At 42.7% G+C, this 17,048-nt stretch overlaps 1 protein-coding gene across 1 annotated transcript in view; it reads left to right on the forward strand.

Moving 5' to 3' along the window:
* The window catches only part of ACSS2 (acyl-CoA synthetase short chain family member 2), a 121,850-nt gene extending 106,277 nt beyond the window's left edge, over nucleotides 1-15,573 (forward strand). Inside the window, exons 16-18 of the mRNA XM_069216657.1 lie at nucleotides 2,390-2,566; nucleotides 8,717-8,791; nucleotides 10,648-15,573. Coding sequence (XP_069072758.1) covers nucleotides 2,390-2,566; nucleotides 8,717-8,791; nucleotides 10,648-10,775 — 380 coding nt within the window. The 3' untranslated portion in view covers nucleotides 10,776-15,573. The remainder of the gene's footprint in view (nucleotides 1-2,389; nucleotides 2,567-8,716; nucleotides 8,792-10,647) is intronic.
* Nucleotides 15,574-17,048: the final 1,475 nt, after the last annotated feature.

Here is a 17,048-nt window from a genome sequence, read left to right on the forward strand (position 1 = left end):
ACCGTAACCCTCAAGAAAATGTTATGTCCAACTTGTTAGAAATTGACAACTATAATACCTAGTGCAAATAATTTCCTGAAAACGGCCATCTTTCATACGTGAGCACATTTCAGCAAACACTCACATTCTGCTAAATATTAATGGAATCTATAGAGCCCTCCAAATTTAGACTCGACCTTCAATGTCGAAACACGTATGATGGCTTTGCATTATATCAATGTGCACACTGCACTACTATGATGATCCCACCCCATGTCCCTTTGACAGCGTGTACCAAGGTTCTGAACCACATTGTAGAATAAGCAGAGATGCCCACCCTTAGTTATGGTGGTGTCACAGCCTACCTCTTGTAAGACTTGTGCAATACCCAGGGACGTGTGGCTGATGCCCCTCCAAATTGCATGGGGGGGGCTCAGAGCCGTACTACCCGGACATCTCCTGTAACTGCAGTGTGCTAACAGTATTAAGCATATCCACAATTTCTCAAGCTCAACTTTTCTGATCCACAGAAAAAAACATGAGATTATTTTTTCCTGCCTGTCGCTGCACATCCCACCACAGCAGTATTAGTATCTTCTGCCACTCTGCCTAAGAATGAAAACTGCTTACCATTGGCTCTTAAAATCTCCAAATTCCCAGCATAGATTTCACTAGGAGCATTTTTTTAATGAAAAGATTATTCTATTAGTTTCAGATAACAAAGGGAATTTTAATTTTGATAAAAGAAGCCTCTATAACCACTGTACAAGTGTTTGTACCATAGACCTTATTTACAGTTTGCCCGGAGTCAGTTATGTTTCTTCCACTGCGAGAAATTGCACCTCCTCCATGGAATGAAATATACCATATTGTGCCTTTGCTATCACTATGACATAGAGGTGATAATTCTTCAGGGGTAATTTCTGCCATTGTTGCCAATTTATATAGTTTTCTAATCACGGAATTTCTTCCAATTAGAGCCACCATTGCAAATGTACCTCTAATGAAGTGTATGCTGACCTGTTAAATGCATCTGATGTGGAAGTACCCATTCATTAAGAGGGAGTGAAAAGGAATGGCCTTACCATTTCCGCTTCCTATGATAAGTACTTGCACGCAATCAATAGCAAGGTTGATCGTTTTTGACAAACCCAACTCATGCAAAACCCACCTTCTTATCGTGAATGTGCCATTTATATTCAATTACCTATGCAGCTGTCAGAGGGAAATTATATACTTTCTTTCATTTTGTTTAACTTTTCCATCCTGCATTTGCCAAGTATGTTTTTTGGTGCAACATCCTCACATATTTTGCTGGATTTTTCACTCTTGATATGTTGAGGGGTTGTTGCCATCTTTTCAACACGTTTACATTCACACCTTATTCCATATGTTGGCATAAAGGCAGTGTTTACATAGGGGATTGCCTTCTGATTTGGGGAACTCAAAATAGGCGTACACTGCATATTTGAAGCAAAGAATAGTTCCCTCAACCTGGCAAAACTTCCATTTGTTGTAAATCAGACCCTACATAATTTCTTTCACTGTGGTAATATTTCAGTACTGGTCAGTAGCTAAGATTCTTTGGGCCTCATTATGACCCTGGCGGCCGGCGGTAAGCTGGCGGTAACACTGCCAACAGGCTGGCGGTGTTCCGCCAGCTATTATGACCGTGGCGCAATAGCCTAGGCCATACCGCTGGCCCGTCCACTATACCTCCAGGCTTTCGCCTGGTGGCCATAATCCCCAGGGAAGTGGTGAAGGCACCACTGCCCTAGGGATTATGAGTCCCCGACCGCCAGCCTGGCCACGGCAGCAAACACCGCCATAGAAAGGCTGGCGATAAGGGGGACTTGGGGTGCCCCTGGGGGCCCCTGCACTGCCCATGCACTTGGCATGGGCAGTGCAGGGGCCCCCAGGCACAGCCCTGTCGCACATTTCACTGCCTGAATTTTGGGCAGTGAAATCCGCGACGGGTGCTACTGCACCCGCTGCACATCAGCATTGCTGCCGCCTCTATTACGAGCCAGCAGCAATGTTGATGTGACTTTTCTGCTTGGCCAGCAGACGGTAACACTGTTACCGTCCGCTGGCCCAGCAGAAAAGTCGTAATAGGGAGCCAGAAATACCGCCGGCACTGGCGGTATTCTGGCTCCCGTAGCCTCGGCGGTCTTTTCAAAAGACCACTGAGGTTGTAATGAGGGCCTATATGTCTTCTGATGGGATTAGTCATACTAGACTGGAAAAAATGAAATACAAATGATTCTTAACAGTGATATAAGAAGAGGTATATTTGTGATGGTTGTAATTGTTTGTGCTCACATGTTCAAACTCACATATGCACATACATACTCACCCTACCTTTGTATGCTTGCTCATTGAGATCATTAAAGTCTGACTCCTCCAACAGGTCACCTTCTTAGCACTGCAGAAGTGGAGTCTGCGTTGGCCCAACACCCGGCAGTGGCGGAGGCCGCCGCAGTCAGCCGTCCCCATCCAGTAAAAGGGGAGTGCCTGTACTGTTTTGTGATTTTGAAAGATGGAAAAAAGTTCACCGAGCTCCTAAGTGCAGAGCTGAAAAAGCAAGGTACTTATATATTAATCTCTGTTCCATGTACTTCCCTTTATCTTTTTAATTATGCATGTGTCTCCTAGATCTTTCTGTTATGAGGTTTGTTTAGTCCTTGTCCTTGGAAGTTCTGAAATGTCATGCTGCTGACTCATTCTGTGACTATGCTTTAGACTGATGTAAAATTGTCCGTCAGTCATTTATCCCCTTATTATCTTACAAGATAATTGACCGATCAGGTAGAACAGAACTTTATCTTGTATCTGACGATTGCGTTCTTTGGGGTCTGGATGAGCCCGTGTGTTCAGGGTGGTGTGCCAAGTTCAATGCAAGCAGGTTGATTTTGAAATCCCAGTTGTGGTGCCAGGATGGCACTGGGCGCATAGGGGGCATGCATAATACAATGCAGAAGAGCAGTGATCGCTTTGAATAAGAGAGTTATTGTGAAAGTGTGGAGTTCAGACATCCCCATAATAGATTATCAAGAAGTTCTTGGGTATGAATGCAACAGAAACACACTATATTACATAACCACAAAGGTAGCTGTTGCCCCCTCACTTCTTCCTTCCACCCCCATCTATTTCATTTTACAGTGTACCATGTCATTTTTTTAACATTTTCTGTTTTTTGTGTTGTACCGGAGAATGCCAGTGTTGTATATATGTAGATTTTGTAATCAATCAATCAAGGAATTTGTAAAGGGCATTACTCACCCGTGAGAGTCTCAAGGCACTGGGGGGGGGGGAAGAGGGTGGTGCTGCTACTGCTCGAACAGCCATGTCTTGAGAAGTCTCCTGAAGGTGAGGAGGTCTTTGGCCTGACGCAGGTGGGTGGGAAGAGTGTTCCATGTCTTGGCGGCGAGGTGTGAGAATCATCTGCCGCCAGTTGTAGTTCTGCGGATGCATGGGACAGTTGCGAGGGCGAGGTCTGTGGAACGGAGTTGCCAGGACCGGGTGTAGAAGGAGAGCCGTCTGTTGAGGTATTCTAGTCCAGTGTTATGCAGTGCTTTGTGAGCGTGGGTGAGGAGTTTGAAGGTGATTCTCTTGTTGATGGGGAGCCAGTGCAGGTCTCTCAGATGGCCTGTGATGTGGTAGTGGTGGGGGGATGTCCAGGATGAGGCGTGCAGAGGTGTTCTGGATGCGTTGCAGCCTCTTCTGAAGTTTGGCCGTGGTTCCTGCGTAGATGGCATTTCCGTAGGCCAGTTTGCTGCTTACAAGTGCTTGGGTGACTGTTCTTCTGGTTTTGGTGGGGATCCATTTGTAGATCTTTCGGAGCATGCGGAGGGTGTTGAAGCAGGTGGAGAAGTTGGCGTTGACTTGCTGGGTCATGGATAATGAGGAGTCCAAGATGAATCCTAGGTTGCATGCCTGGTCGGTGGGAGGCGGAGTGGATCCGAGAGTGGCAGGCCACCAGGAGTCATCCTATGTGGAGGGGGCGGAGCTGAAGATGAGGACTTCAGTCTTGGTGGAATTGAGTTTGCGGCAGCTGTTCTTCATCCATTCGGCGATGGCCTTCATTCCTTCGTGGAGGTTGGTCTTGGCGGAGTCCTTGGTGAGGGAGAGGATCAACTGGGTGTTGTCGGCGTATGAGATGATGTTGAGGTTGTGAGCTCGGGTTACGTTAGCGAACTGGGCTATGTAGACGTTGAAGAGGGTCAGGCTGAGGGACGAGCCCTGGGGTTGCCACAGATGATTTTGGTGGCTTTGGAGCAGAATGGGGGGAGGCGGACTCTCTGGGTTCTGCCGGTGAGAAAGGAGGTGACCCAGTCCAGGGCTCTGTCGCGGATTTCTGCATTACTGAGGTGTGTGCATAAGGTACTATAAGTCTCATAGTCCATGTGATGAATGTTTTTTAACAGCAACTGAAAGTTAACTATTGTATCTGTTCAGCCATCTGACAGCATAAACATTTCATGACAACAGCTTGACTGTTCTACAGAATAGAAAATATTGGCACAGTCAACAGCAAAGCAGTTGTCTTCAGAAGCCTCACCGCACTAAGCAAGCATTGGCAAAGCCAATCAGTTTTGCTTACCTTTACATACATGCGAGACTGAATACCATTGCCAACACTTATTTAAGTAGATTTCAGTGTCTCCCAAAATCGATGTTCCATCTTCCACATTTCTGCTGCAGTTTTTCTTATGGCAAGTATGCTGCACTGAAATGCTGCAAATTGACGTTGTACAAACGTGGCCCCATCTTCTTATATACAGTGCTGCATTTGGAGCACTTACTCCAGGCTCAGTACCCCATCCCTTGGATCCCCCAATCTGTTACTTACCTAGGCCTACAGATTACATCCACGCTGCCTGGGACGTCGACCCTTAAATACCAAGCGCTCCTCAGCCAGACAAGGAGGGATCTGCATATGTGGTCTCAATGAAATCCGTCCTAGTTGGGTACATTAGCAGCTGGTAAAATGAATGCACTAGCAATTCTGCTCTTTGTGTCTACAACCTTTCCATTATAGCTGCCCTCCAACACCCTGAAACATATTAAAGAAATGCCTAATAAATATATCTGGGGGAAGCAAGCCCACAAATGCATCATATGTTAGCATATCGCCACCTAAGAGAAGGTGGACTGAGAATCCCTAGCGTGACAATATACTATCAAGTAACCCAACCCTGATAAATGGTGTAGTGGAGTAGAGGAAAAAGGGAGAAACATTGGTGCTTTCTAGATCAGCATGTAGAGGGCATGCACATATGGAAAGCACTATGGATACGAAAGAAGCAAAGACCCCAGGGTCTATATTCCTCACTAGTGACCAGTGTCAGTCTTGCGGTCTGAGGCACAGGTCATGGGAAACATGACTTCCTTTCCATCACTCCTGATGTCCAACCCTGCCTTTTCCCCAGCACTCCAAGATGATAGAGACAGCTCATGATAAGGTAGCTAGCTGACCAGTTGTTCAAGACTACAATAAAAATCAGACTATGGTCTGACAGAAAACGAATGGATGCACTACAACCAGGTTCGACATTGGGTACTGGATAGAACAATGAAGCTCTTGGTGAGCATGCAGTTGACCAAATGTAATAAGTGGTTGCTCTCCAAAACAGACGATAAACACCTTCTTGCCGAAATATAAAATATGCTATCACATTCCACCTTAAAAGTAAAGTCGATGGTGCAGAGAAGGTTGGAGGGTGAACCAGAGCACACACTAACTCATGAGGAGTGGGATGATGTGTTCCACAGAGCCTGGACCGTGGCTGGATCGGCTTCAGTTAGGGACCCAATGCTCAAGATCAACTAATATTGGTTTTTGACACCTGTCTGGATCCATGTGTGACACACGGATTCCATGTTTCCCTACATAAATACTGCTGGGTTTCCCAAATAAACAAACTTTCCCTCTACACTCAAAGCACTCTGTCTCCGTGTACCCGATACATCCAAACAGTCTCCTCAAGTTGAGTCTGGTACTCTTGCTGAACATAACGCTCAACTTGTCAGGGTGTACAGTAGTAACAACTTCCCACCTCAGTTGCATCACCAGTATCATTGCCAGTATTATAACCTCTGCATGAAAAGGAGAAAGGGGCCTATACAAGGCCCATTCATCAGGCTGCTGTTACCATTGTGGCGAGATGTTGGTCATATGGCAGTCAGCCCTGTATATTGGCCTCCAGAAACATATATAATGCATGGGTGGAAAGTTTATTTGCCAGGCCTATGTAGAGTTCGACTGGTAAGCCGTTGGGCCATGGTGTCTTGGCTGCTTATAAATCTGTAATCACCTCATCAAAAGAAAATCCGATCCTGAGCAAGGATTGGCTTTGTGGAGAATCGTATACAGTGCTGTCTGTAGCTCCCTTTAGCATTTTACTTTTCATTGCGGTGCTGATGGCTTGACCTCTTGGCTATGGCACATACTTAATCGCTGATGATATCAGCTCTATTTCGGTCAGACCTCCATGCAAAGACTGGCAGAAAGTGGGTGTGGGGACCTTATGGGGGGCACTCCTGCACTGCCCATGTACTAGACATGGGCAGGGCAGGGGCTCCCATGGACAGCCCCATCGCGCATTTCACTGCCCGAATTTAGTGAAAAGGGCGCATCTGGCGCCCCGCAACATTGCCACCGGCTCGATTCTGAGCCGGCGTCAATGCTGTGGTGAGTTTCCTGCTGGGCCGGTGGGCGGAAACCCTGTTTCATCCAGCCGGCTCAGCAGAAAACTCGTATTAGGGCCCACGAAGAGGGACAGCTGCACAGGCGGTCATCTCGACGCAGGACTTATAATGAGCCCCTGGGTGTTGCTTGCTGCAATAAATGTAGAAGAAATGCCAACAAGGAGGCAGACACACTGGTTCATCTAACTTTCCAAGATGTGTTCTTCGTAGAAGTGACATGCAGATTAGCTGAGGGAGGAGTAAGGAGCAGCAGTATGACAAAGTGTCAGAACCTAAGAAGGCTAAGGCCCCTTTGTAAATTTAGCTGGTTGTATGTTAGAATATAGTGTACAGAAATAACGTACGACATAAATATTGTGTCCTAAACTTCATTTACAAATATATTGTATTAGGTGTAGAATTTTTGTTATTTCCTCCAATCGGGTAGTATTTTTTGGCAATATTTAGGTCACAATATTTATGTCAGATGATAATCTGACAATGATATTCTAGTAACACACCAGCCTGACCCCATCCTAAACTGTATGTATGTATGTATCGCTCCATGCCCCTAAAGTCACCCACCCCTACTAAACCCTTATCACCCAATACCCTCACTCCTAATAGCCTTACCCACACTAAAAAACCTTTACCACCTAAATACCCTTACCCACCCTAGACCCTAAAAACCCTAACCACCAACATACCCTCATCTCCCAAATACCCTTACCCACCCTAACCCCTAAAAATACCCTTACAATCCAGTACCCTCATCTACCCCTAAACTCTAACCCACCCCTAAACCTTAAAAGTACACTTGCCACCTAAATACCCTTACCCGCCCTAAACCATAAAATGCCCCACCATCAGATTTCTTCAACCACCCTAAACTCTACAAATACCATTGCCACGCAAACCCCCTCACCAACCCCAAACCCTAAAAATACCCTTACCATCCAAAAAGCTGTACACACTCTAAACCCTAAAGATACCCTTACTACCCAAATAACCTCACCCTCCCCTAAACCCTAAAAGTATCCTTACCACCCAAATACCCTCACCCACCCTAAACCTTAAAAATACACTTTACACTTTTACCCACCTGTAAACCCTTAAAGTACCCTTAGCACCTAGTACAATTACCCACTCCTAACCCTAAAATCACTCTTAGCACCCAATACCCTTACCCGCCCCTAAACCCTAAAAATACCCTTAGCACCCAATACCCTTACCCACTCCTAAACCCTAAAAACACCCCCCCCACACACACACACACACATATATATATATATAGATAGATATATCTATGTGTAGTGAAGGCATTGCACAGTAAAGGATGCATGATAAAGGCATTGCGTGGTAAAGACTGCCTTGTAAAGGAAGTTTGCCATCCCTCATAGGTGTGGTTCCTGGCAAGAGTCGAGTCCCTTCTGAGCCTTTCCATCACAGTGTTTCACTACCCTCTGGGAGTTAAATTCCCAAAGAACCCACTGTAGGGATTTCAGTCCCTCCCAGCTTTATCTACCTTAGGTTTAACTCTTCAAGCATAGCTATACCCCTTCTTCAAAGGCCCTTAGCAAACAGCAGAGCACAAGGAACCCACAGTTCAAGTTTCCTACAAGCTGAGACCTTTCCGAAAGTTCACATTGCTATAGGTAAAGTCACACTGAATACAGGTTCCAAACAAGAAGCTTAATGATCTGAAATGCCATTGGGCAGAAATATGGCGCACCTTACCCCGGAGACATTCTCCTGCACCTGAAAGGCAAGGTCCTTCAAAACTCACCAAGATCCCATGGAGAACCCACAAAGCATACAGTCCTCACACACAAAGCCACAACCACTTCTTCAAACATCTTGAGATCCAGCTTCCTATCTTCCTTCAGAGCCCAGGTCCCCATATCCAAGTATGTCTCCAAAACAGTCTAAGGATGAGCATTGTGGGACAGTGGCTTTTACAGTGTGCGCTACACAAATTCGTAATCAGGACTACAATTGATGCAAATGCTGATATTTTCTCATTCTATATCTGACGTTCATGTTGTAGTTCGTGAGAAGATTGGACCAATTGCTACTCCAGATTTCATTCAGAATGCCCCTGGACTACCAAAAACTCGCTCAGGTAACTATGTAATACAATATTTTTTTCTGTTTTTTTTTCTATTAAATGGGTCGTTCAAAGATAGAGACATTTAACTGTGATTTGTTGTTGTGTGAAGGTTACATACTTACACATGTAGCTCAGTATGTAGACAGTATTCTTTTATTTTTATTCTTATTCTATTGTTTCACACAACAAGCATACAGTACTCCATCATGTTAATCACCGTAAATGTCTATATCGATATAGATTTTGTGATCTACTCCACAAAGTCCCAGTACAAATTTCTATGGGCCAGATGAGATGTTCAAAGGGTTTTAGTGTTCACAAACCCTCCAATTCGAAAACTCTAGGGGTTTGTGGATGCTAAAATCCCTTTACTTATGTGCCAAATGCATTTAGCAATTCAGAAAAGCTTTACCAAGTCGCTAAATGTGTTTAGAAATGGATACCAATTCGGTCTCTGAGAGGGGCGTGTAGGCTTCCCATCCAATACCGAATTGATATCACATCTATCAATGTTGTGTGACCGAAATACAGTCTCGAAACATTGATTTTTTTACCGACCCCCAAGTTGTGGTGGTAAGCTGTTTGCAAAAGAGAAGGCGTCCCTCTCCTTTGTGAATGTACAAAAAAAAGTTTTTTTATGAGATGGTGACCGCTGCCTCCTCAAAGAAGCAAAAAAGAATAAATAATTTTTCTTTTCGAACACAATCTTGTTTCCTTTAAGCAAAATGAGCTGCATCAAAGAAAGTTTGCTTTCTTAAAAAGCAATCATAAACATTGTGGTTTACTGACCCCAACAGGCCACCATCCCTGTGATCACTATGATTTGTAGTGGGTTGCAATTTGCGACCTACGCCATTAATATTTGTGAGGTACATCAAATTGCGACCCATTACAATTTGATAATGTGTGAACCCACCTATTAGTACATAGGTTGATTCACAAAATACTGCTCTGGACGCAAATTGTGACCCGTATTGTGCAACAGGTGCTTTGTACTTCTGGCCCTATGTTACATAATGCAACCCGCAGCAGCTACGCCTAATATTGTATCATGTGCCAGAGGTTGAAACCTTCAAGTATTTATTATAGGTATGCTTTCAAAGTTGCCGTCTGCCAACACTACTTCATTCAGAATTAAAATGTAATTCTCCATGTGACATTGTCTAATGTAGAACTTACCTCTAGTATATGGTGTTCTGGGTGACTAGGGCCCATATTTATACTTTTTTAGCGCCGCATTTGCGTCGTTTTTTGACGCAAAATCGGCGCAAACTTACAAAATGCATTGTATTTTGTAAGTTTGCACCGATTTGGTGTCAAAAAAACGACGCAAATGCGGCGCTAAAAAAGTATAAATATGGGCCTATATTTGTTGTTCTCGCTTTGATTTGACTGTGTACTGGTTTTTTTGAGCGCATAATTGATCCAGATAAGAACCAGACCATTTTTTCTTTGCAGACATCCGGTTGCTCTGTGCATTGGCTGCATTTGTATTTAGGCCTTTGGGCTTTAGTGAGCTGTTACAATGCACCAAGTAAGGTTTCTCTATTTTCACTGAACATGGTACCTATGGCCCTTACATTCACCACTCAGTGCCATTTGCAATCTGCCCGTCCAGTCCATATTAAACTGTTGCTCCTTTCTATGTCTTTTAAACTGATTTGTTGCACCCTTGTAGTAGTCACTAACATCCGCTACCTACAGTATACAGCCATGTACAGTTCATACTACCTTGAAGCTGAGTTTCATTTTTGTGCACATCAACAGTTCATTGGTCTACAGTCAAACATCAAGAGAAACTTGTCAAAAGCACAGCATGAAAACATCAGAAACGTACAAAATAAGATGTCTCTGTTCTTTCCTAATAGGTAAAATAATGCGACGTGTCCTGAGGCAAATTGCTCGGAATGAGAAAGACTTGGGGGACATCTCTACTCTTGCTGACCCGATGATTGTTGAACTTTTGTTCAGCCAACGGTGCGAGGCTGCCTCATGACTCTTCCCTTGTTTTCATCTACCCTCGAGCATGCATCTGTATACAGGAACCGAACTCCGAGGCTGCTCCATAAGGTCTACAAGTCAAACTGTGTGAACAAATCAAACATTCCATAATGTGCATCTGTACCCCATCCCTAACTGCGATGAATATGTGTTATTGTCAAAACTGCACCAACTTGTTACTGTGCTGTTACTGCATGTGGACAATGATACCTTTATGCTCATTGCTTTAGGGTGTGATCATTCTGCTAAAGTTGTCTTTTTAATGCTTGGCCAGAATAAAGCCAAAGGGTGTTTTTATTTCAGGTAACATGTTTATTTTATTTAACTTTTTTCTGGCCTTTTCTTACTCTTAAGCAAGCAAATATAGAAGCAAATGTGAACATTAATGCCAAAGCTGAGGACATTCAAATCCAAAGCTAGCTAGAACTTTGAGTTGGACATTCCCTGTATCAGAGTTATGGACAACGCTCTCATTTGTTGTCGATGGCAACAAAACCGAGAATTCTTTATTATGGCTAATGGAATGATCTATGAAATCCTGAAGGACTGATTGGGTATCGCTTCAGCAGCATGGTTATTGTGGGATATTCAGTACGCTTCTACACATAACTAGCAGATTTCAGTGTCTTCTGATTCATGTTCTCAACTTAGGAGCCATTAGTAGTTGCCACCTGTAGACCTCAGGCATTTTTCCAAACTGTATCTGGCAAACATGCTCTTCTGCAGGTAATCTGGTTCCACTGTGAAAAGCTGTTGGATATGAAAGTTGCTCCTCAACTTAAATGGAAGACAGTGCAGTGGTGTCAGGTCCAGGGAATCTGCTCCAGGTATCCAACAGGCAGCAGAAATGTGGATACCTGATGGTGGATGAGCTGGATTTGCCAAGATCTAGAGCAAGCTAATAGTCCAGAAGCGAGGTGGCAGCAGCCTGAACTCTGACCTTAAAGTTTCGCCACTCTGCTCACTTTCAAACCAGTGTTCAAGAATCACCACTTCTGGTGTCAGGATCAAGTCCGACAATATTTCTTTAGTATACTGTGGAACAAAATGTGTTCATACTACACAAGTTGCAAACAAGTACATTGATTTCCCCTGTTTCTGGCACTATTGTATGTTTCTTTGGCATGCCCCAGGTGTCCCTTTCTCTGGTATACAAGACAAGGCCACATCAGAATGATGACAACGAAATCCTTTATATTAACTGTAGACATGATCTCCTCCTCCCCCTTGGGCAAGCCGTACTCAGCGCCTGGATACTCTCTTGAGTGATTAGCCGCGCTCTACAAATCCACATAACATACATGGTCACTGCAGGGCACACGTTACCAAAGATGAAAAAATATATCAGTTTGGGTCCCAGAGTTGCAATAATAGGACTTTCACTTGAAGAGCGTCCAGTGTACCATGCATTTGTCTTTGAAGTACATTATGCAAGATCAGTATTTCGGAGGTTGAAAGAGAATACGTGGTCATTTCGAACAAAAACCTTTGTGACCACCAAATAAATGTCTGTTGAGGCCTCCAGAGTAAGCGCTCATGAGAAACACCAGTTTGTTAAAAAGATCCAAAGTATACATGCTGTCTATGGTGCATAGATTTGGCAAAATTACGGTGAGTAAAAGCTTTGTAAAACAAGTTATTATTTTTATTATAATTGTTGTGGATGCTGTTAGAATTTAACTAAATGAATATTTGAGTTTAAAAAAAAACGTCTTGGGAGACAGTCAAATGAAAATGTTGTCGTGTCAAAAGCACTTTGCATCTAGAGACTCTCTTCATTCTCCCTTTCCTAGTCCCGCTCCTCTGCTCCATCTCTCTAGTATTTAAGTTGTAAATACAGATAAGTGCAGTTGCCCAAAGTTTTACTTAGGATCTTGCCACGGTGCAGCCGAATGCTGTGGTTTCTGAATACCAAGAGCCTCACAAGGTCCTTGTGCCTCTGCAGCGTAGTTTTTTTTTATGCTGAGGAGGCGCTAAAACAACTCCAAATCTACAAAGTGACACTGGAGGTCTCTAAGGCCCATAATTATACTTTTTTAGTGCCGCTTTTTGACGCAAAAGCAGCGCAAACTTACAAAATACAATTGTATTTTGTAAGTTTGCGCTGCTTTTGCGTTAAAAAATTACGCAAATGCGGTGCTAAAAAAGTATAAATATGGGCCTAAGTGTTACTTTTCACCCCTGAGGGCCAGCTTCTGGCAATGATATGCAAGGTTGACGTTCCCATGCAAAAAAGCCACGCAGAACTGACACGGTGAAATTACAACATTTCACTATGTCATTCTGAGCTTTCACTGCGTCAGAATTGTACAGTCTGCTCAGAGCAGGCGGTAGAAGTGATGCAGGGCTTATGTCTATGGGGGCCTCCTCACATTGCTGGAGTAGCAATTTTTTTTTCACGCTAGTCCAGCAGTGCGTAACTTTAGTAGCACTACACATGTGTCAATTTCTGACGCATCCGTGAAAACCTGCGCAACATGGCATCGTTAGGGGGTCACAGAGCAGTGCAAGAAATCTGACACATCAGAGCCAATGCATCAGATTCTTTTAAATGAGGCCCCAAGTCTCTCTAGTTTTTATGGCTCCTCATCCCTCTTTTTTCGACCACCAACATTTCTTGTCTCTTTTTCTCACTCTTCCCGATCCTTTTTTAATCCCAGCTTTCTCCCTTTGATATTGGTTTCCTATTTTTCTCTTTCTCTTTATTTCTAACTTTGCTGCCATTCACGTCCCTGCGCTGGATCAAATGATGAAAAATAAAGCCATGTCCCATGTTAGAGTCTATCACCCACAGCACCTGCACACATTTAGCACTGTACCTCACCAATAGCCTCCGAAAGAGGGGAAATGGATTAGGATTTTTAATATGTCTACTGTTGCAGCAGATTCTTCCTTAAGAGTGAAAAGAAGAAGCAGTGCATGTAGATGCTCACTAAATTTGCTGATTAAGAGAATTGATACATGTTGAGAAATATGTGATGCGTTGAAAGACACTAAAGAAACAATGCTAATAAACACTTGTCAGGTTCTGTGGGTATTTGGGTATGGATCTCCCTGTATATAACGTGCTGTGTATATAGTTTGACAGAGACCTTTAAAATGTCCCAGTAATGTCTCTCTTCAGAAAGAGTGTACCTTATTGTCCAAGCCATGGCCATTTTGTTTTCCTGTTGGTCATATCCTCCATCCTCCACAGACTGTCTTGAGTATTGTTTCTATAATAAACAAATACATGGACAAAATTGTTAGGTACCATTGCTAAATTACAGCCTAAGGCATTGATTTTGGATATGGCAGTTAAATAGCAACCACTGATAAGAGAAAAGTTGCACCTGAGCACTAAACAGAAACATAATGTAGAGATGTGTCTGTATATAACAAAGGTATGTATCACGTTTACATTTTGATCAATAAATTCAATTATAAAACATTGGGGATTCAAAGACAATGACAAATATGTGCAATAAAATGACATACGTGGTACATCTTGTTTTTAGCATAAAGAAGATAGAAAGAGAATGAATTGCCAGAAATGTGTTGTTTTTTCATTTTGTTGACCGAAAAACTATCAGAGCCATTTATTATTGTATATATCATTCTGTTATAACTTCCTTTTACATGGCAGTTTCTAATTGATACTTGATGTCTAATTTACATTTCTTTGTGATTTCCATTTTGCTGATGTTTTCATATCTACAACAAAAATTTCGAGTTACAAAATGATTGATTCAACAACAACTACAAAATCTTCTAATTTTATTTAGAACCAAAAACACTGACTGGAACTATTTGTGCTGCTGAATTGTTTGGGGTTGACATTTTGGCCCAATACTGTGGTTTTCCTTTAAAGTTAAAGACTAGACAGCCAGTAAACATGTGTACTTTTCCTCATACATAAAGTTTTTCAGCTTGTGAAAGTAGAGCTGAAACTTTTTTTTTACTATCTTACGTTTTTGAGAATTTGACGCCTGAATACCTAAATTAAGTATGACTCAAAATTTCAACCATGTTAGCTTGATAGATTGTTACAAATTTGTTACTGAATGACATAAACGACATTAAGACTGACTGTGATAAACTTTGGCATTCACCAACATGGTGAAGAAGTGCAAGCCTCCTTTAAATTATGACTTTTGTTTACGGCCTTATTTCTAATTCTTCTCTTTGAGCATTACTTTGATCAGAATGGGTTTGTGGCCAACATTTGTGATTTATCACCAAATTTCCCTGCATACGTATGAAAGTCCCCCTTAACTGTGATTCCATTTCCTGAAAACATTTCCCATCAGAACACCATTACTGTCAGACTGCTTAATTATTAAGATATTGAGCTGTGCAGGTTGTTATTCTGTGTTCAAGTAAAGAGTTGCCTTCCGTCCGGTTATACCTCATTGGTGTAATAAAATGCAACTTCTATCGTTGTATGTGCATAATAATGCATATTGTATACATAGTTTACTTGTCAGATGTCTGTTTAAAAATCATATTTTGATTGAGGTAACATGGATCTGCAAACCCGAGGTCAGTGTGCAGTTCTCAATGTGTGCCATGTTTTCTGCCATCAGAATTGCCACATGTCAAATTAACTGTTCACCATTTTTAGAATCCTTGGTTGAGCTCTCCCTAAGGCAGCAGATTGCTGACATTGTTGCAAATGACTTAGAAGATACTGCTATGCATTTCTAATTTATTCAGGCTCCTCTGGTGTTTATGGAGTTAATGCACTTGCATATAATGACATAATAGTCATAGGGACAGCATTTGGGTTGTAAATAAAGGTTTGTTAAAAAGAATGGCTGTGTTGGCTCCTTTTATTTATGGTTTTTCACTTTCAATTATAGTTGTGTTTCTGATGGTGTTTTTTAAATACCCATGTTTTCTGCGGTATATATTGGAGGTGATCAAGACACGAGTTGCTGCAAAATGTGCCATTTCAGATACAAAACACTCCTGATTACACAGACAGGACATCTAAGTTCAGGAAAAGAAAATTCCAGAAAGGGCACTTACCAATTAATCAGTTGTCCGCTAGAAAAGACTTCAAAAGATAAATAGCCTGCCCCACCATGGGACCCAGTGCCACACCCTCCTGGTGCACCACAAGATCATCTGAACACAAGTAACATTTGGCATAGTCTGCATGCTTGGGACAACATGGCATTTGATAATAGTAAATATCTTTGGAAAATTATAAGAAAGTACTATCCTTTCATAGATGAGTGTGTTTTACCACACTCCCTTATGAAAGGACTCAATTTGAGGACGCTGTGTGGGAAGTTAAATGCCATACAGAAGATATCATTTTCATGGAAGCCCACAGTTGGGGATGAGTTCCCTATGTCTGTTCTTACTTTCCTTTAGGGCAGTGGTTCCCAAACTTTTTCGACTCGCGGCTCCCTTCACCTATATTTGCCATTGCCCGCGCCTCCCCATTATGTGACTTTTTTTTCTTTTCGGGTGGGCTATGTAAGCCCAGCCTCGGGAGTACTTTAATTATATCAACGAGCATAACATGGATGTTTTGTATGTTTCCTCCTCCCTGCTAGACCACATCGCCTCCAATTCAACCTCTCATTCTTAAACGTCTAAAAAATGTAGCCACATCTCCCCCCTGTGTCACACTTGCTGTCCTCCATGCACGTATTTTCTTCTCTGTTTACAACGTCATTACATTGCCTTGACCACACACACATCTCACACCTCACCTTAGGTGCACACATTCTGCCTTCAATCTGGACACTTTCTCCTCTAAAACTACTTAACAGTACTTGATCATTCACCAGTGCTTAATTTGTGCTTGTTGTTTCCGGTGCTAAGCAAGGAAGAGAAAAACGAAATAGTGTCACAATGGGAGAAAACAGAAAGCTGCAAGAGTGAGCTGAAGGGGCAGGGAGGGGCTTTAAAATCATTGAAGAGGCCTGAGATGGCTTCAGTATTACACTGCCTCAGTATTCCATTTTCGCACATTTAATTGCAGCAGCCACATGTTTAAAAGGAAGACTTTGGGCACCGGCACATTTTTATTTACAAATTAAGCACTGCCGTTCACACTCCCACTCTGCAGTTTCTTGAGAATTTAGGAGGCACCGCTGCCTTAAATTATTTCAAAGGCTTCAGCTTTTGATAACTGTGCTTTCCAAGTTCCACTTGGTCTGTACCTCCCATAGCCGTTTTTCTGGCATCCCAATGAAAATTGCCTTCCCCTGGCAGTAAGACTCAGTAAGTAATCTGATTTGGGCATGCAAGTGAGGGAGGACTGTGGTCCTAT

The sequence above is a fragment of the Pleurodeles waltl genome, chromosome 2_1 (genome assembly GCF_031143425.1).
Source record: "Pleurodeles waltl isolate 20211129_DDA chromosome 2_1, aPleWal1.hap1.20221129, whole genome shotgun sequence".
Classification (NCBI taxonomy): domain Eukaryota; kingdom Metazoa; phylum Chordata; class Amphibia; order Caudata; family Salamandridae; genus Pleurodeles; species Pleurodeles waltl.